At 35.9% G+C, this 21,646-nt stretch overlaps 1 protein-coding gene across 4 annotated transcripts in view; it reads right to left on the bottom strand.

The window, feature by feature from the left end:
• Positions 1-21,646, bottom strand: part of XRN1 (5'-3' exoribonuclease 1) — a 119,739-nt gene that overhangs the window by 56,542 nt on the left and 41,551 nt on the right. For all 4 annotated transcript variants that reach the window (XM_015080429.3, XM_027061687.2, XM_027061688.2 and 1 more), the window contains 4 exons: positions 20,733-20,853; positions 20,538-20,636; positions 16,792-16,895; positions 13,525-13,656 (listed from right to left, as the gene is read on the bottom strand). In XM_015080429.3, coding sequence (XP_014935915.1) covers positions 13,525-13,656; positions 16,792-16,895; positions 20,538-20,636; positions 20,733-20,853 — 456 coding nt within the window. The remainder of the gene's footprint in view (positions 1-13,524; positions 13,657-16,791; positions 16,896-20,537; positions 20,637-20,732; positions 20,854-21,646) is intronic.

Here is a 21,646-nt window from a genome sequence, read left to right as displayed (position 1 = left end):
AATATCTGTGTGATTAAATAAAAACTCAATTAAGATGTGTAAGAAATTCTTGTATTTCATAATCACTAGAAGGGGATAAGAAAAAAAAAGTGAAAACAGCAAGTGTTGGAAAGGATATGGAGAAAGTGGAACACGTGCACATTGCTGTGGGAATGTAAAATGGTACAGCCACTGTGAAACAGTTTGACAGTTCTTTAAAAAGTCCAGCAATTCCATTTCTAGGTAAGTACACAAACGACTGGAAAGGTACTCAAATAAATATTTATAAATGAATGCATAGCAGCATTACTCACTATAGCAAAAATGTAGCAAGAATCCAAATGTCCTCCAACAGATGACTAGCAAAAGGTGGTATATCCATACAACAAAATATCTGGCCATAAAGAGAAAGAAGTACTGATACATGCTACAAATTTTAAAAACATGCTGAGTGTAAGAAGTTAGACACAAAAGGCCACATGCTATATGTGTTCCATTTACCAGGACAGGTGGATCTAGAAAGAGAGAAGGAGGTTGACAGGAGCATTCAGTGGGCTTTTTCAATCTAAAGTAGAGGTTGGCAAACTATAGTCATGAGCCAAATCCAGACTGCCTCCAGTTCTTGTAAATAAAATTTTACTGAAACATAGTCATCTATTTATTTACTGTCTATGATAGCTTTTGTGTTACAACAGCATAGGTGAGTAGTTGTGACAAACACTGTAAGGTCTACAAAGCCTAAAATATTTACTCTCTGGCCTTTACAGAAAAAATTTGCTGACCTCTGATCTGATGATGCAATCATTCTCCATCCAAGGATATTTTCCTATCTCCTTCCCATTTCCTATTTCTAGAACTCCTATCAGAAAAATATTAAAAAAAAAAAAAGAAATTCTGACTATATATTTTTTCATCTCTTCATGCTTTTGTACTGTATGTTGAAGAAATCCCTCAGCTTTATCTTTTAGCTCACAGATTCAATTTTTAGTTTGCCTATATTACTATTCAGGCCATATACTGAGTTCACAGTATCATAATTTAAATTTTTATATTTGTGTTTTTATATAAATATATATATATAATATGAATATATTATAAGTATAAATAGTACATAGTTGGATAACATTATTGTATATGTTTTTTTCATAGCAGCTTATACTTCTCAATGGTGGTAGGGCTGGTCTGAAATAAGCCACGCCATCTTAAAAAAGTTTTCCAACAAATTTTTGAAATGTAGCATTCTACTACCATTTTCTAAAAATTCAGTGGGATTTTTTTTCCTACTACTTCACTCAAAAGTTATTTAGCCAGTAATCTTGCTACCAATAGGACAAGTATATCACAAGAAAGGAAAATTATCTACCTATCTCTCTCATGAAAGTAAATGCAAAAATCCTAAACATAATGTAACAAATCGAATCCAGTTACATATAAAACAGATAATACATCATAGTCTAAGGGGATTTACTCCACGAATTCAGGCGTAGATTTGTATTTTTTTAATTTATTTTTTTAATGTTTATTTATTTTTGAGAGAGAGACAGAGACAGAGCGTGAGTCGGGGAGGAGCAGAGAGACAGGGAAACACAGAATATGAAACAGGCTCTAGGCTCTGAGCTGTCAGCACAGAGCCTGATGTAGGGCTTGAACTCACAAACTGTGAGATCATGACCTGAGCCGAAATCGGTTGCCCAACGACTGAGCCATCCAGGCGCCCTGTGGGGTAGATTTGCGTTTTATATTCAATCAACAATGGGGTGCCTGGGTGGCTCAGTCAGTTAAGAATCCGACTTCAGCTCAGGTCATGATTTCACAGCCCGTGGGTTCAAGCCCCACTTCGGGCTCTGTGCCAACAGCTCAGAGCCTGGAGCCTGCTTCAGATTCTGTGCCTCCCACTCTCTCTGTCCCTCTCCTGGTTCACGTTGTCTCTTTTAAAAAATAAACATTAAAAAAAATTAAACAAAAATTCAATCAATGTAATTCACCAGATTACAATTTTAAAAATCATATGATCATTTTGATAGATGCAGGAAAAAAAAAACTGACAAAATCACTATCAATTAATGATATAAACTTTCAACTAACTAGTAATAGAAGGAAATTTCCTTAATCGGATAAAGAATATTGATTAAAAAAAGCCTCTACAGCAACCATCATATTTAACAGTGAATCGTTTAAGGCTTTTCCCTGAAATTGAGAATAATACCACAAATTTATAACAAAAATTACAAATATGAGAAAGGTAATCAAATCAGTCACAAAAAAGGGCAAAATATCTGAACAGGGGGCACCTGGGTGGCTCAGTTGGTTAAGCGTCCAACTTTGGGTCAGGTCACGATCCCAAAGTTTGTGAGTTCAAGCCCTGCCATTGGGCTATCTGCTGTCAGCACACAGCCTGCTTCAGATCCTCGGTCCCTCTCTCTCTCTCTATCCCTCCCCCATTCATGTTTTCTCTCTCTCTCTCTCTCTCTCTGAAAAACAAAATACATATTAAAAAAAAAAATCTGAACAAGCATTGCCCAAAAGAGCACATTCAAATGGCTGGCAAATATGAAACAGCCATCAAGGAAATGCAAATTAAACCAAAATGAAATATCACTGTATTAGAATGGCTAAAATGGAAGAGACACTAATAAGTATTGGTGACAGCAGAGATAAAAGACATTCTTATAAATTGCTGGAAGAATGTAAATTGATACAATCACTTTATTATTTATTTTTTTTAATGTTTATTGTATTTTTGAGAGACAGAGAGACAGAAAGAGAGAGAGAGAGAGAGAGAGACAGAGAGAGACAGAGCATGAGTGGGGAAGGGAAAGAGAGAGAAGGAGACACAGAATCCGAAGCAGGCTCCAGGCTCCAAGCTGGAGAGCCTGATGAGGGGCTCAAACTCACAAACCACGAGATCATGACCGGAGCTGAAGTCAGCGCTTAACTGACTGAGCCACCCAGCTGCCCCAATACAATCACTTAAAAAAAAAAAAATTATTTTTAAATTTATTTATTTTGATAGTGTGTGCACAGACATGATCAGGGGAGGGGCAGGGAGAGAGAGAATCCCAAGCAGGCTCTGCGCTATCAGCGCTGATAGCACAGAGCCCCATGTGGGGCTTGATCCTACAAACCATGAGATCATGACTTGAGCTGAAATCAAGTGTTGGACACTTAACTGAATGAGCCACCCAGGCGCCCCAATATAATCACTTTACAAATCTTTTTGGTGTTATCTACTAAAGCTGAGCTTAAGCATTATCCTATGAAGCAATAATTCCACTCTTAGATATGTACCTAACAGTAATGCATACATACGTATTCACCGAAAACCCCAAACCAGAAACAACTCAATTGTCTGTCTACAATAGAATGGAGAAATAAATTATCCTATATTCATACAACATAATTTAATCATTAGTCAAAATGAATGAACTAAACGATACATAACAACACAGATGAATATGAGAATCACAGTATTGAGCCAAAGAGGTCAGGTTAAAAAAGAATACATTCTGTGTGATTCATACAAAGTTCAAAAATAGGAAAAACTAATCTCTAGGGTTATAAATCAAAATAGTTACATTTGGAAGAGAGAAGTGAATGTTAATGGCTGGAAGAGGGTTTAAGGGACTTTGTGGGATTATGGCAACTTTTCTGTTGGTTCTATTTTGTGACTTGTATTCTGTTCATGCGTGTGAAAACTTACCAAGTTTATACACTTATGATTTGCATATATTCTTTTCTATGTATGTATATATACTTTGATAAAAACTTTCTACTAGAAAAAAAACCCAAATAGTAATTCAGAACAATATCTTTAAATTTTCAAGTGGTAGGGAGATTTTCTTTCTATTTTCCTTTTACTTTACACTTTTATTGCTTTTGGGTCAGTTTTGTAGTCCATATATATTTTTTTAACACCTGAATTTTTTTTTTAATTTTTATTTTTAAGTAAACTCTGCCCCCAATGTGGGGCTTGAACTCATGACCCTGAGATCAAGAGCTGCATGCTCTACTCATTGAACAAGCCAGGCACCCCTAGTCTGTGTTCTTTCTTTCATTATTATTATTTTTATTTTTATTTATTTTAATTTTTTTTTAATGTTTATTTCTGAGGCAGAGAGAGACACAGCATGAGTGGGGGAGGGTCAGAGAGAGAGGGAGACAGAATCAGAAGCAGGCTCCAGGCTCTGAGCTGGCAGCAGAGAGCCCGATGCGAGGCTTGAACTCACAAACCATGAGATCATGACCTGAGCCGAAGTCGGTCACTCAATCGACTGAGCCACCCAGGCACCCCTATTTTTTTTTATTTTTAAAGAATGTTTTTTAGGTGTTTATTTATTTTAGAGAGAGAGAGAGAGAACACAAGCAGGGGAGGGGCACAGAGAGAGAGGGAGACACATAATCTGAAGCAGGCTCCAGGCTCTGAGCTGTGAGCGCAGAGCCTGATGTAGGGCTCAAATTCATGAACCGCGAGATCATGACCTGAGCCAAAGTTGGAGGCTTAACCAATTGAGCCACCCAGGCGCGTCTCTTTGTTTTTTAATTGAAGTGTAATTGACATACAACATTGTATTAGTGTTAGTATTACTACACAGGGAGATACAAAAATGGCATCTGCTAGCTTTGGTACTAGTAGGGTAGAGGAAGAACGTAAAAATGGCACCTGTCAATTCAATGCCTCAGTCCCTAGAGAGAATCCCAACAGGCCTCTGTCCTTCCAACAATTACCTTAAGGTTGTCAGCAAATGAATTTTCTTCCCATATGGTCTAGATTTTCAAACTGCTGCTTTTACCCTACCTGGGTCCTGGGATAAGTGAGTCTGTGTACGAGCTCTTTAAGAGGAGAATCTCAGGAGCACCTGGGTGGCTAGGTAGGTTAAGCGTCTGATTTCGACTCAGGTCATGATCTCACAGCTTATGGGTTTGAACTCCACATTGGCCTCTGTGCTGACAGCTCAGAGCCTGGAGCCTGATTCAAATTCTGTGTCTCCCTCTCTCTCTGTCCCTCCCCACTCATATTCTTTCCTTCCCTTGAAAATAAATAAACATTAAAAAAAAAAAAGAGGAGAATCTCCATTTCCTACAGCTCTATGTTTCTCCTGGATATAAGCCCCGTTGTTATTCAAAGTCAGATGTTTCGGGGCTCGTCTCTCTAGTTCAGGTCCTGAGGGTTAAGGTAAGTGATAGTGGGCCATTAAAATTTTTAAAAATACTTAATATATCTCTTCTAAGTTATAAACAAAACTATCTTTTTTTTTTTTTTAATTGAGAGACAGGGCGTGATTGAGCAAGGGGCAGGGAGAGAAGGAGAGAGAGAATCCCACAAAGGCTCCACGCTGACTGAAAAGGGGCTTGGACTCACCCGAAGCGGGGCTTGAGTTCACTTGATGCAGGGTTTAAGCTCACGAACTGTGAGATCATGACCTGAGCAGAAGTCAGATGCTTAACCGACTGAGCCACCCAGGTGCCCCAACAAAACTATCTTTTAACTTTCTCTTATGTAAAATGATAGTACTTAAAAATTAGTTCTATATTTTTAATAACTTATTAATAATTGTTGTTTATCACCAATCCTTTGGTAACACCACTTTTTTTTGGTTGATTCATCTCTTGCTTGTTTGAGGTACAAGGTTTTGGAACTCTTCTGCAAATCTTCCAAGTACATCATCTTCTCCATAGCATTCCATAAAGAATGTCCTTGTTCTTTTCTTCCAGTCTTCTGTCCTTCTCCAATTCCTAATCCTTGTCACTCCATTATATCCTCAATATCTACCTCTTTAATTGAAGGTATCAGTTCCCTCTGTTATCTCTCTCCAGTAGTAGTAGCTATTTGTTTTCATATTGTGTATGGACTAGGAGAGAGGGTTGGTGTTCCCACTGTGACATCCTTCATAGTAAACTACCCTACTCTTCCATTCTACCCTTATGTCTACCATTATCCAGGGTGCCTTCAATGTTTACATAATAATCTATTCAATACCACAGACACTGTTTCACAATCTCCCTATCTCCAATAAACTTCTCTTCCATTCTAGTTCAGCCATCTACTCCCACAGCTGTGACTTGGGTCATGACATCATCCATAATGGTTTCACCTCCAAAATCATTAATCCCAATATTTTGTTGTCTAAAAACTTGTCCATCCAACTTGCTTGTTCAGCTACTTTTGTTTATGATTATCTTAATTTGGGATCTCCAATCCACTGATCCTTCTAGTTTCAAACTATTAATCTTCTACTTTCTTCACTTCTCTTTCTATCCCACTTAGATTCCATTGTCCACTATTTCAGTAATATTCCTACTAACATCCTAAACTTCCTTGCCTCTTTGGCTTTTCATTGTATCCATCTGGCAAAATCCAAGGCTGGTTTTTCTAAGCCGGTTACTGATCAGCTGACCTCTAATACCAAAAGACAGGGTGGACTGTTATATTACAAATTCATGACACTGAACTTCAAAATGGGCCCTCAATATTGCCTTATAATTCAACCACGTTTTTTTGATCAACTGATACTCTTCCATTTTCCCCAAGGACTATTTTCAAACCTCTTCTACTTTACTCAAATTTAAGACCAACCTCCCTTTCCCTGCCTCTGTCCTCAATAGCTGAATTCAACATTTACTTTACAAAGAAAACAGGGGGCATCCAATGAGAGCTCCTCATCTGCCCCCATGCCAAACACAAACCAACCTATAGTTGTATACTACACTGTTACAATAGAGGAGCTATCTTTTAGCCCTTTTAAGAACCTATTTTTTTCCATCATCAAATACATTGTTTTCTTTCTTTTGAATTGCACCTCTCTTCTCATTTATTTTTACACATAATCCTACCTCTCTGAATCAACCAAAAACCAAGTCCACTCAATTCTATATCCTTCTTCAGATATGTCTTAATGGTAGTTTTCATTAGAAAGGACATGTGTTACACAAAAATACAGAAATGTTTTAGTCATGTCATATGTACTTAGAAAGTTTCTAAAAATGAAATCATGTATTTCGGTACTCATGGAAGTATTTCATGTGTTATGTTCACAAAAAAGGGATGTACTGAATTTAGGAGAACATGTCTTGGATATATGGAGCTATAACTGAAATAAATGATAGGTTCTATATTCTTGTTGTATAAGTCTCAGGGATAGTCTGTATAAACGTTACTACTAATCGTTAGAGCCATGAGATTTTCATGCTGATATAATGTGCAAACTTACAAGTAAGTGAAGTAAACCCTCAAGAGCAGAGTATGAGTGGGCTTATGAATTTCACCTTAGAAGACAGATTATAGAAGACTTTGGGATGTTTGGGAGGAGGGGACAAAATGTGAGGTGATATGAGGGAGGAATATGGTAGTAAAGAAAAGCAGTCTAAGAAAATGGTGACCAGAATAGATAAACCTAAGGGCCTATGAATCCACATAGCCTTATCTACCCTACTTGGTTAACAAAAGATCCTGAACTGGCAGGGACTAAAAATTATTCTCTTGTGTGAACCAGTATCCAATTGCCATCAACTTCAGTGGTCTGTTGCCTTGATTGTTCTTTCTGCTCTTTGCTGCCATCACAGAAGATCAAGTCCATCCATATGGAAAAGAACAGGTAGAACAAGGGGTCAAGAGCTTTTGGTTTACTTCACAAATAAAGTTTTTGGAGGTGTTTATTTACTCCCATTATATCTCCATTTCTGTTACTGTCAATCATTCCTCACCCATACTAGTCTGGCTTACAGCCCCACTGCTCAATCAAAATAGCTTTTACTTCATTAAGGGGGCACTTTTCAGGATGAGCAGTGGGTGTCATATGTAAGAGATGAATCAGTGGGTTCTACTCCTGAAGCCAAGACTACACTGTACATTAACTAATTTGAATATAAATTTTAAAAAAAGTTTTTTAAAAAGTTTGTTTATTTTTGAGAGAGAGAGAACAAGTGGAGAAGGGGCACAGGGCGAGGGAGACAGAGGATCCGAAGTAGGCTCCGTGCTGACAGCAGAGAGCCCGATGCAGGGCTCGAACTCAGGAAACGTGAGATCATGGCCTGAGCTGAAGTTGGATGATTAACCAACTGAGCCACCCAGGTTCCCCCACAACCAAAAAAAATAGGTCTTACTTTATCTTCTTTATAACATCTGACATGGCTTACTCCCTTATTCTTGAAACACTCTTTTTTCTTTGATTTTCATGATATAACACTTTCCTGGCTGTTTCCCACCTCTCAGAATGCCTCGTTCTTTTTTGTTTGTTGCCTCATCTTCCTCATTTAGGGTTCCTTCTTAATTCTAACACTCCAGCCACATTGGCCATTATCATTAATGTTATATATGCTACTTTTTCTCCTGGCACAGGGACTTTGTATGTACATTTTACCTCATCTTGAAACCTACTCCCTTTTCATTCTTTGCCTAACTCCTACCCTCCTACATTCAGATACTAGTTTAATCAATATTTTCCTTAGGAAAGTTTTCTCTAAGACAAATGTCTCCTTACTAGGTCAAACTCCTCTATTATGTAGTCTCAGAGTACTACTCCTTCAAAGCAAGTATCACAATTGCAGTTTGATCAAAAATTTACACAAGACATTAATGTCTATCTTTCATCTGCGAGCCCTAAGTTTCATGAGTATAGGGACTGTAATTTTATTCACTACGGTATCTGCAGTTCCTAATTTCTATACCTCGTAGGTATCAATAAATAATTGTTGAGTACATAAACAAATATCTAAACTCTTACAGTATTTTGAGTGACTTTCTTTTCAAACAAAGGAGTTGAACAAAGCAATCTCTATTCATTCAAACTAACATTTATTGACTGCCTAGTGCATTAGTCAAGGAATGAGAATAGTAATGAAAATATAGATATGTTCCCTACCCTTAGCATAATATCTCGGGAAAAAGTCCTTAAAGTAATCACACAAATAAGTTTATTATTGTGATTTATGCACTGTAAAACAAAATTCAGTATATTATCAACCAAGACAGGAGTATCTAATTACTGTGAGAAGGCAAAAATACACTCTACCTCCTGAGAGCTATCTCCTTCTTTGACACTGGGATGTTTTTGTTTTGTTTTGTTTGTAATTTAACTTTATTTTTTATTTTTTAAATTTACATCCAAATTAGTTAGTATATAGTGAAGCAATAATTTCAGGAATAGATTCCTTAATGCCCTTTACCCATTTAGCCCATTCCCCCTCCCACAACCCCTCCAGCAACCCTCAGTTTGTTCTCCATATTTATGAGTCTCTTGTTTTGTCCCCCTCCCTGTTTTTATATTATTTTTGTTTCCCTTCCCTTATGGTCATCTGTTTTGTCTCTTAAAGTCCTCATATGAGTGAAGTTATATGATTTTTGTCTTTCTCTGACTAATTTCACTTAGCATAATACCCTCCAGTTCCATCCATGTAGTTGCAAATGGCAAGATTTCATTCTTTTTGATTGCCGAGTAACACTCCACTGTATATATATAATACATGTTCTTTCTACATTCATCCATCGATGGACATTTGGGCTCTTTCCATACTTTGGCTATTGTTGATAGTGCTGCTATAAACATGGGGGTGCATGTGTCCCTTTGAAACAGCACACCTGTATCCCTTGGATAAATGCCTAATAGTGCAATTGCTGGGTCGTAAGGTAGTTCTGGTTTTAGTTTTTTGAGGAACCTCCATACTGTTTTCCAGAGTGGCCTGTACCAGCTTGCATTCCCACCAACAATGCAAAAGAGATCCTCTTTCTCTGCATCCTTGCCAACATCTCTAATTGCCTGAGTTGTTAATGTTAGCCATTCTGACAGGTGTGAGGTGTTATCTCATTGTGGTTTTGATTTGTATTTCCCTGATGATGAGTGATGTTGAGCATTTTCTCATGTGTCAATTGGCCATCTGGATGTCTTCTTTGGAGAAGTGTCTATTCATGTCTTTTGCCCATTTCCTCAGTGGATTCTTTGTGTTTTGGGTGTTGAGTTTGATAAGTTCTTTGTAGATTTTGGATACTAACCCTTTATCTGATACGTCATTTGCAAATATCTTCTCCCATTCTGTCAGTTGCCTTTTAGTTTTGCTGATTGTTTCCTTCGCTGTGCAGAAGGTTTTTATTTTGATGAGGTCCCAATAGTTCATGTTTGCTTTTGTTTCCCTTGCCTCCACAGACGTGTTGAGTATGCAATTGCTGCAGCCAAGATCAAAGAGGTTTTTGCCTGCTTTCTCCTGGAGGATTTTGATGGCTTCCTGTCTTACATTGAGGTCTTTCATCCACTTTGAGTTTATTTTTGTGTATGGTGTAAGATAGGGGTCCAGGTTCATTCTTCTGCATGTCGCTGTCCAGTTTTCCCAGCATCACTTGCTGAAGAGACTGTCTTTATTCCATTGGATATTGTTTCCTGCTTTGTCAAAGATTAGTTGGCCATACGTTTGTGGGTCCATTTCTGGGTTCTCTATTCTATTCCATTGATCTGAGTGTCTGTTCTTGTGCCAGTAGCATACTGTCTTGATGATTACAGCTTTGTAGTATAGCTTGAAGTCTGGGATTGTGATGCCTCCTGCTTTGGTTTTCTTTTTCAAGACTGCTTTGGCTATTCGGGGTTTTTTCTGGTTCCACACAAATTTTAGGATTATTCTAGCTCTGTGAAGAATGCTGGTGTTACTTTGATAGGGATTGCGTTGAATATGTAGATTGCTTTGGGTAGTATTGACATTTTAACAGTATTTGTTCTTCCTATCCAGGAGCATGGAATCTTTTTCCATTTCTGTGTGTCTTCTTCAATTTCTTTCATAAGCTTTCTATAGTTTTCAATGTATAGATTTTTCACCTCTCTGGTTAGATTTATTCCTAGGTATCTTATGGTTTTTTGTGCAACTGTAAATGCGATCAATTCCTTGATTTCTCTTTGTGTTGCTTCAGTGTTGGTGTATAGGAATGCAACCAATTTTTGTGCATTGATTTTATATCCTGCAACTTTGCTGAATTCATGAATCAGTTCTAGCAGTTTTTTGGTGGAATCTTTTGGGTATTCCGTATAGAGTATCATGTCATCTGTGAAGAGTGAAAGTTTGACCTCCTCCTGGCCGATTTGGATGCCTTTTATTAGTTTGTGTTGTCAGATTGCAGAGACTAAGACTTCCCATACTATGTTGAATAACAGTGGTGAGAGTGGACATCCCTGTCTTGTTCCTGACCTTAGGGGGAAAGCTCTCAGTTTTTCCCCAATGAGGATGACACTAGCATTGGGTCACTCATATATGGCTTTTTGTCATCTTGAGGTATGATCCTTCTATCCCTACTTTCTTGATGGTTTTTATCAAGAAAGGCTGCTCTATTTTGTCAAATGCTTTCTCTGCATCTATTGAGAGGATCATATGGTTCTTGTCCTTTCTTTTATTGGTGTGATGAATCACACTGATTGTTTTGCGGATATTGAGCCAGCCCTGCATCACAGGTATAAATCCCAGTTGGTCATGGTGAATAATTTTTTTAATGTATTGTTGGATCCGGTTGGCTAATATCTTGTTGAGGATTTTTGCATCCATGTTCATCAGGGAAATTGGTCTATAGTTCTCCTTTTTAGTGGGGTTTCTGTCTGGTTTTGGAATCAAGGTAATTGCTGGCCTCATAGAAAGAGTTTAGAAGTTTTCCTTCCATTTCTATTTTTTGGAACAGCTTCAAGAGAATAGGTGTTAACTCTTCCTTAAATGTTTGGTAGAATTCCCCTGGAAAGCCATCTGGCCCTGGACTTTCGTTTTTTTGGCAGATTTTTTATTACTAATTCAGTTTCCTTACTGGTTATCAGTCTGTTCAAATTTTCTATTTCTTCCTCTTTCAGTTTTGGTAGTGTATATGTTTCTAGGGATTTGTCCATTTTTCCAGACTGCCCATTTTATTGGCATATAATTGCTCATAATATTCTCTTATTATTGTTTTTATTTCTCTTGCGTTGGTTGTGATTTCTCCTCTTTCATTCTTGATTTTACTTATTTGGGTCCTTTCCTTTTTCTTCTAGATCAAACTGGCTAATGGTTTATCAATTTTGTTAATTCTTTCAAAGAACCAGCTTCTGGTTTCATTGATCTGTTCTACTGTTTTTTTTTGGTATCGATAGCATTAATTTCTGCTCTAATCTTTATTTTTTCCTGTCTTCTGCTGGTTTTGGGTTTTATTTGCTGTTCTTTTTCCAGCTCCTTAAGGTGTAAGGTTAGGTTGTGTATCTGAGATCTTTCTTCCTTCTTTACGAAGGCCTGGATTGCTATATACTTTCCTCTTATGACCGCCTTTGCTGTGTCCCAGAGGTTTTGGGTTGTGGTGCTATCATTTTCATTGACTTCTATACACTTTTTAATTTCTTTAACTGCTTGGTTAGCCCATACATTCTTTAGTAGGATGTTTTTCAGTCTCCAAGTATTTGTTACCTTTACAAATTTTTTCTTGTGGTTGATTTCGAGTTTCATAGCATTGTGGTCTGAAAATATGCATGGTATGATCTCGATCTTTTTGAACTTACTTAGTAGGGCTGATTTGTGTCCTAGTACATGGTCTATACTGGAGAATGTTCCATGTGCACTGGAGAAGAATGTATACTCTGCTGCTTGAGGATGAAATGTTCTGAATATATCTGTTAAGTCCATCTGGTCCAATGTGTCATTCAAAGTCATTGTTTCCTTGTTGATTTTTTGATTAGATGATCTGTCCATTGCTGTGGGTGGGATGTTGAAGTCTCCTACTATTATGGTATTACTATTGATGAGTTTCTTTATGTTTGTGATTAATTGATTTATATATTTGGGTGCTTCCACATTTGGCACATAGACACTGGGATGGTTTTGTATAATGTTTTTACATTTTCCCTGTTTATGCATCTTTGAATAAGCATATTATGGCCTATTAGCTCCAAAATTGTATGAGAGGCATCTCCTCAAATTCCCCATTTATCAATGCATGCTATTATAGTTTTAATAGGAAGGGTGATGGATATACATTTATAACACCATTCCATGTGCCACTGCCAGCCTCTATTATTCTGTTTTGGTTTAGAGGATTCTAGTATTTGGATGAAGAATGGGAAGTACTGTTATGGTAGGATCATGGAGGAGGGCCAGCTTCTCAGTTATTTGGTTGGTACAGACCTTGCATTTCTAAATTCAGGGCATATGGGACTTAGATGTAGGAAAGGTAGGAGAGTGAGCAGGGAGTAAGGGTGACAAAAAAAGGACAATTTTCCTTCCTATTTTCATTACTACATATGGCCAAAAATTCAATGGCCTTATGATTAGTAAAAATAAGTCTCAAATGCAGGCAACCTTAACTATTATTCCCAGTATTATGTGATTCTGTCTTTTTTTCTTTTGTACATCATCAAGTATTTTAGTGACAAACTGGGCAAGGCTGTAACTGCTGCTAACCAGGTATTATTTTAAACTAGAACTCATTATTTTCTTTAGAACATAAAATGAAGGTGTAGTCAGTATTCAGAGTGATTACTATGTTAAGTAGAAAATAAGTCAGAGGACAAGTGCATTAAATCACATTCTACTTTCATGACATTAAATATATTTTATGACACTCACTATTCTGAAATTCCTTGTACTTCTTTTGTCCAGTTAGATTGTTCTTTGTCTCCAAGATGGACCACTTTAGATGGTGGGGCAGTTCTTCCTAAATAAAGCTTCTGTGTTCCTGGAGGTTCTTCCAAGTAAAATCTTAAAAGATTAAAATAAAATTAAAATGTATTACCCCCAAATTTGTGGTTTAATATAGTGTTCTAGTAGTATGAGTCTTCAAAGTGAAAAGGTTTCTACATGGTTATAATAGCAAAAAACCAAGGCTCCTTTTTTTTAAACTGTAATATAAATTTCAGGACATGGACTTGTAAAAATTTTCAATCAAAATATAAGAATTATTACTCTTTCTCTTAAAAAAAAAGATTAAACACAGGGGCACTTGGGTGGCTCAGTCAGTTGAGTCTCTGATTTCGGCTTAGGTCATGATCTCGCAGTTTGTGAGTTTGAGCTGTGTCAGGCTCTGTGTGGATAGCTCAGAGCCTAGAACCTGCTTTGGATTCTGTGTCTCCCTCTCTCCACCCCTCCCCAACTCATGTTCTCTCTCAAAAATAAACATGAAAAAAAATAAAAATAAAAATACTTAATAAAATATAAATTTTTATAGAATTAAAAAATACTCTCCAATGCAATAAAGTATTTTTACTAAAAAGCTTAACTTGATTCTGATCAAACCACTATACTTAACTACCAGTTAACAGGAAATATATGGGATGGAGGACCAACTTAAATGAAACTATGAAGAGACAATCAAGTACATTCAGAATTCTACAAAATAACTGACCTGGACTCCTCAAGTAAAGAGGCAACGAAGCTAGTTTAGCCAGGTCCCAGGATATAAAATCAACGTACAGAAATCAGTCGTATTTCTAGATATTACCTTGGGAAAGTGACATTTAAAATATAATATCATTTACAGCTGTAATCATTTACAGCTCCAAAATAATTTAAGCAGAGTAATTCCTTCTGCTTTATTTTTTAAAATGTTTATTTATTTATTTTGATAGAGAGAGGGAGAGAGAATCCCAAGGAGGCTCTGAGCTGTCAGCACAGAGCCCAACATGGGGCTCAAACCCATGAACTGTGAGATCATGGTTTGAGCTAAAATCAAGAGTCAGACACTTAAGCGACTGAGCCACCCAGGCATCCCCTTTCTGTATTATTTTTATTTTTCTCAGTTATTTCAGATATTTTTGCTCTTTGCCTTTCCATAAAAATTTTAGAATATACTGTTCTGTATCTATCAAAATCTGGGAGAGATTTTGATAGGAATTGCTCTAAACCTATAAATTAATTTGGGCAGATTTGTTATCTTTACTATGTTCTGTTTTCTGATCCAAATGGATCTCCATTTATTTCAATCTTTGATTTCTTTCATCAGTGTTTGCTTTCTTCAGCATACAGATCCTATATATAATTTGTGAGATTTTTACCCAAGGTCAGACTTACTACAGAGCTACAGAAATAAGACAGTGTGGTACTGGGATAAAAACAGACATACAGATAAATGGAACAAAATGGAAAACTCAGAAGTAGACCCACACAAATGTACTCAACTGATTTTTGACAAAGGTGGAAAGGTAATGTAATGGAGGAAGGCCATCTTTTCAACAAATGGTGCTGGAGCAACTGACTCTTCATTCCTATTTCTGTGGAGAGGTCTGCTGCTAACCTTATGTATCTACACTTGTAGGTTAAGGACCTTTTGTCCTAGCTGCTTTCAGAATTCTCTCTTATCTTTGTATTTTCCAAGTTTCACTACTGATATGACCTGTTTTTGTTGATTTTGAAAAGGGGAGTTCTCTGTGCTTCTTGGACCTGAATGCCTGTTTCCTTCCCCAGATTAGGGAAGTTCTCAGCTATAATTTGTTCAAATAAACCTTTTGTAGGGGAAGAGAAGGAGTAAAAAAATAAGATGAAAAAACAGAGGGAGGCAAATCATAAGAGACTGTTAACTAAAAAGAACAAACTGAAGACTGCTGGAGGGGAGGTGGGTAGGAGGGGGAATGGGCTAAATGGGTGATGAGCATTAAGGAGGGCACTTGTTGGGATGAGCACTGGGTGTTACATGTAAGTGCTGAATCATTAAATTCTACTCCTGAAACCAATACTACACTGTATGTTAACTAACTTGGAATAAAATCTGGGAAGCAAAATAAAAAGTATATGGCACTTTCCATATGCTTCCATATAAATGGAACACTTCTATCTTCATGAAAGAAGAAGAAAAAAGAACATTCATTCATAGACAAATATATGAACTTTGACCTAAACCTCATACCAAATATAAAACTTAATTCACAGTAGATCATATATTTAAACGTAAAAGGATGAGGTAAAATTATCAAGTAAGCAAAACTTTTTGAATAAAATATAGGAGAAAATCTCTCGGACCTAGAGCTAGGTAAGGAGTTCTGACTAAAAGCATGATAGGTAAAAGAAAAAAGTGATAACTGGACTATATCAGAAAGGTAGGGGGAATGAATTCTGATGATTAAAAGAATACTCAAGATTTCTTATATCCTCAATAAAAGCAGATACCTACAGAGGAAAAAAATTCACACTGGCATTGACCTCTCATCAACAAAATTATATGACAGAACACAACTGAAGTAGGTTTGCAGAAAACTAAGGGAAAAAGGATTGGGCCTCCACAATTCTAAACCTAAGTATGAGGAAAACAAAAACGATCTTTTGGATATGTTGTAACTCAGAAAATGTAAAATTTTCTCTGAAAAAAAGTTACTTTTGAAAGTTCTAGATGCATGAAAATTAACATCAATCAGATCAAATTTATGTGAAATAAAGATAAACAATGATAAAGAATAACTAAATAATCACTGATACAATGATTGAGAACTCGAGTAAAATAAGAAATTACTCCTTAAATAGATGACCTGTATTTTTAAAAATTAATGTATTATTTAAATAAAACCTGGGAGAGGCATGGTAAAAGTAAGGTCATATACGCTATTGATTCTTGTCAGAGAAATACATTTACTAAATAATATAATAATTGCTAGCAAAAATTAGGATATAGAACTTTTAAGTTATTAAAAGGAAAAGAAAGCAAAAGAGAAAAAATAATAAATGCATCTAAAATATCTCAGGGATGTATTGTGGTTAAATATCGAGTGATGTGATTAGAAGACTAATTTCACTAGAGTGTATAAATATTTTTATAATAATTATATCAGTTTTAAACAAGATCAATAAAAGCCATCAAGTAAGCAAAACAAATATAACTCTACAATGTATACGTCAAATCTTACTTACTTAGTTTCTCCGTCTGATACACCAACAACTCTAGCTTCTTCAAGATGAGGCCAATTAACAAAGACAGATTTTCCAAGCACTGAAGAAGCTATATTTTCTATACTCTTAAAGTAAAAGCAGAAAAGTTCACTCATGTTTCAGGTCCAGGAGAAAATTTTACAAAGGCAAAATTAAATAATTAAAAACTAGCTTGCATTTATAACTATGTTTAAAATCAATAAAGACTCAACTTAATAATTAAAACAGGTATCAAATACCACTTACTCACTTGTGTCATTTATTCCCTATGCTCTTTTCAACCTTTCCTGCTCTTTTCAACTTTTCCATCTACTTCAATTCAGTTAGTTCTCTTTTTAAAAAAACTTTTTTTTAAATGTTTATTATTGGGAGACAGAGAGGAGCGTGAGTGGGGGAGGGGCAGAGAGAGAGGGAGACACAGAACCTGAAACAGGCTCCAGGCTCTGAGCTGTCAGCACAGAGCCCGACGCAGGGCTCTAACTCACAAACCACGAGATCATGACCTGAGCCAAAGTTGGACACTTAGCCGACTGAGCCACCCAGGTGGCTCCCATTAGTTCTCTTAATTTGTCTTCTCTAAGTTGTACCTTTATTGCTAACTACTTTTTTTCTTTCTAGTACATTTCTATGATTTCTGTTTAGTTTTTTTTCCTTTTATTTTAAAATATATTTTTAAGTTGTTTTTAACCATGTGCCTTTCCTTACCCTTTATTTTAGTATGAATCTGTTAAAGGTGACCAAGTTTATCTTCCTCTTTACCAATCTCTTCTTATTAGAGAGGCACTATGACCAACTTAAAGTACTTTCCTGCACTATAAACATTATGACACCAGGAAGCTCGTCTCCTTCTCATTTTCTCAACAGCAATGGTAGTTACTAGTAAATTTTAATTTTAATCCTGAATGAAATTACTTGGTGAGAAAATAGGTTTCAGTGAAATTAAACAGAAGAGCACTGACCTATAATGTATTACTGTCCGTAATAATGGCCAACATTACTAGAAATAATGTTTAGCAAGAAACCTAGGTTCTTAGGTCTGCTAATGGTCCCTTTTCTAATCTCCATTTAAGTTTCTTAATTTGTAAAAGTAATGAGTTGGAACAGATGCTTTACAAAATTCTATATAGTTGTAAAATTCTATGATTCTATTATTCTCATGATAATAATATCATGTATAATTCCATGATTTTCTCATGGAAACGGAAAAGTGAAAAGACAGCAGAAATGAGAAAAGGGCTATTATTCATTGTTTCATACCATATAATCAGATAACAGAATCTAAGAAATCTGATTTCATTTCAGTCTGTAGTTGGTATAATGAAATAAGAACCCTAGACTTAAAATTAGGAATCATTGGTACAAATTTGCGTTCCACCTCTTTCCAGCTATAGAATCTTAGGCAAATCATTTAAACCCCACTGAGACACAGTTTTCTTCTGTGAGAATAAGAAATAATATCTACCTCACAATGTTTATTTGGTGATAAAATAACATACACAAAAGCCTTTATAAACTATAAAATGCTATGTAAATACTCTGTATGAAATAATATGCTAGGTAAAATTCTAGTTTTAAAAGGAAATATTATAATTATTATTATGATTATTAAACAACTTTTTGGTAGAAAATGAAGTTTAACTACACATTTTCATTCAGTTCTTTTGTTTATTATGCTTATTATTAGCAAATGTTTAACAATTAGAGATGACCAATTTTAGACTTCTGCATTAACTTTTAATTATATTCAGACATTTCTTAATGTTAACATATAAACCAAAACAATGGTTTCTGATAAATAAAACAAGTTTTAACATTAAAATTAGGATTCCATAATTATCCTTTTCTCTTCTATACATCTATTTCTATTTCATTCTCCCACTTCTCTCCTTTAGTTTTCAAGGGAAAAGTTGTCAGTTTCTCAGGTTAATCCTTTCACTTAAGGCCAAGATGAGACTCCTTAATACCTCACATGGGGTCTTCTTATCATAAACATCCCTTCCCTCTACACTATCTTTAAGACCTCCTTTCTCCATTAGCTCTACCTCTCTTCTTTTAACATGGATTTAGCTTGTTAAACTGTCTGTTCTCTACCTACAGTTATGTTTCTAGACCTCTTTCAATGATAATCTTAACTGAGGGCCTAATACCTGCTATGTCTAATTTCCACCTACCTAGTCCCCGGATTAGAAGTTAGGAATGAAATCTACTGGAATGAAATCCTCAAAGGCCAATAATGGTGCCTGAAGGACAAATTCACAGACCTTGTTTTATTCTTCTTGCACTGTATGTAGTATCTACTCCATATTTCTGTGATATTACTTAACTTGGAAGTCATTTTCTCTCAACTCTCTGTATGTTATTATCATTTTCACTGGTCCCTTTTCCACCCTTTATAACTATGGGTATTTCTTAAAGCTCAGATCTTAAACCCTCAGAGTCTATTTTCTTCAGGAAAATGAGCTCCAAGGCCCGAGCCATCATCTCCTTGCTGATGACTTTATATCCTTATCTCCCTCCAAGCTCCAGCTCCAGGTATTAAATTGCAGCCTTTCTGGGCTGAGGTTTTTTCACCTGAACCATAGAACACAAAACATAATTTGACTATTTTCCCAATTCTCCCAAGAACAGTACACAGCTAATCCCACTCTAAATGTACAGAAGATAAGTTAATCTACCACATTCAAATGGATGACTTAGGGCATCCGGTCTTAGATCTCTTAATAGAACTCTTACTGAGAAAGACTGGCAGGGCAGCTCCAGTTAAATGTCTTAGCATTGCCTTAAAATTTCATCATTATTTATCATTAATCCCCTCAAACCAGAGACTTCCCACTTTAACTTCTTTATTTGGAAAACAGCAATTATTTTCTAGTTAATTAGGCTGGATATCTGAGAGTCGTATTTAGTATTTTCTTCCTCTTTTCATCCCCTATGTTATATGAACAAATGATGAAACTTGTCAATTTTATTAGTCTTGTTCATCCAGATCTATTACTATTTCCACAGTTTTTGTCCTTAACACCTAATGCTTCTGTAACCACAACCTCTGAATTTTCAGGCTTTTTTGTTTCTTCCATTTCTCTTTTGTGCAGTTTAGTCTATTATATTGCCACCAATATGATTTCAAGATAACAGTTATGGGGGGGAAAAAGTCCAAACTCCTTTTAGCCTAGTATTCAAGGTCCTCCATAATCTGGCTTCAATCTGTTTTTTCAACCTTATATTCTATTATTTCCCAACACAAGTCCTCTGCTTCAGTCAGGTTTACCTAGTTCTTCTCCTCAAATATATCACATTTATTCTAAAAAAGGAAAAAGTATTAAGAAAAATTTCAGACATACAAAAAGGTTAAAAAAATATGATAATGTATCACATATTTATTTTTGACCACAATTTCCAGCTTAAGTTATTCCTTTCAACTGGAATACCCTTCCCCTCCTTTTCTTCGCTCTGTGGCAATCTTTCTCATAGCACTCAGCTCAAGCCTAGTCTCATCTACAAGCCTGTACTTAACTCACACAGCTTATCTCCTTTTCAAAATTTGTAGAGCATTATTTGCTCATTAGATCACAATTACATGTGTTCTTTAAAATCTGGGTAAAGGTTTCTTTATTTACTATGAACTTTTGAAGTTACTACATGTTATACCTCTTTGATAAACACACTGAAGCTAGAACAGTTTTATGCATAATAAGCACCTAATAATATACAATAAAGAAAATACTTACAAGTTCATCTGATTCTGCACTCAGTAAGATTTCTAACATCATGTTTTCTCCACGACTACTTTGTTGGAATACTTGAACCCCATTTTTCTTCAAAAAAAACTTTAAAAGAATTCAGAGAGTTTAATTTTAATTCTTTCTCCATAATCACTTTACATTCAATAAGGTGAAAAAATTCTGAACTAAACAGCCACTGACTTTGTGTTTGATGTGTTTCAGAGTAGGAAATCCACAGAAATATAATGCCTTCTGGTCAACCCTGGTTATTTTGTTCTTGCTTATGTCTACACGCCAAGCATCTAATGATATTATTTTATACCTAGAAAATAAATCAAGGCATTTAACATTCATACAAATTACAAGCAATCACAGTTTTTCAGTATTCCCTAGAATTTTTTGCAAGAGTCATCCTTGCTTTTAAGCAAGGGAATGACAATTTGTCTTTTAAGACAAAGAAAATATACAGCAAAACAACCCAGATTCTTTGTTATTATTGATCTAGACCTAAATATGCCTATAGATTACTGAATGGAAGTTTTCCCCATTAACTTAAAACATATATACACACACACACACACACATACATACACACACACACACATTTATGTATATATTTTTATATATTTAATTTAGAAGCAAAGGGACATATTAAGCACATTACAAATCTCCATATCTTCCATGTTCTAAAACTCAGATGGAAAATAAACATTTCATAATATCTATTTCATCTTTCTCTTTGCTTTAACAAAAGGGAAAAGTGCTTTCCATGCCAATAGCATTCTTGCAACCATGGTGAACGTTCCGAAAACCTGTTGGACTTGCTGCAAGAAGTGTGGCAAGCCCCAACCCCACAAAATGACACAGCATAAGAAAGGCAAAGATTCTCTTTATGCCCATGGAGAGTGGTGTTATGACAGGAAGTAGAGTGGCTATAGTGGGCAAACTAAGCCAATTTTCCAGGAAAAGGTTAAAACTACAAAGATTGTGCTGAGGCCTGAATGTGTTGAGCCCAACTGCAGATCTAAGAGAATGCTGAATATTAAGAGATGTGAGCATTTTTTTAAAAGTTTATTTATTTTAAGTGAGGGGGGCACGGGCGGGGGTGGGGGGGG

This window comes from Acinonyx jubatus, chromosome C2 (genome assembly GCF_027475565.1).
Source record: "Acinonyx jubatus isolate Ajub_Pintada_27869175 chromosome C2, VMU_Ajub_asm_v1.0, whole genome shotgun sequence".
Taxonomy (NCBI): Eukaryota; Metazoa; Chordata; class Mammalia; order Carnivora; family Felidae; genus Acinonyx; species Acinonyx jubatus.
The sequence above is the reverse complement of the archived record's forward strand: the minus strand, read 5'-3'. Positions and strand labels throughout refer to the sequence as shown.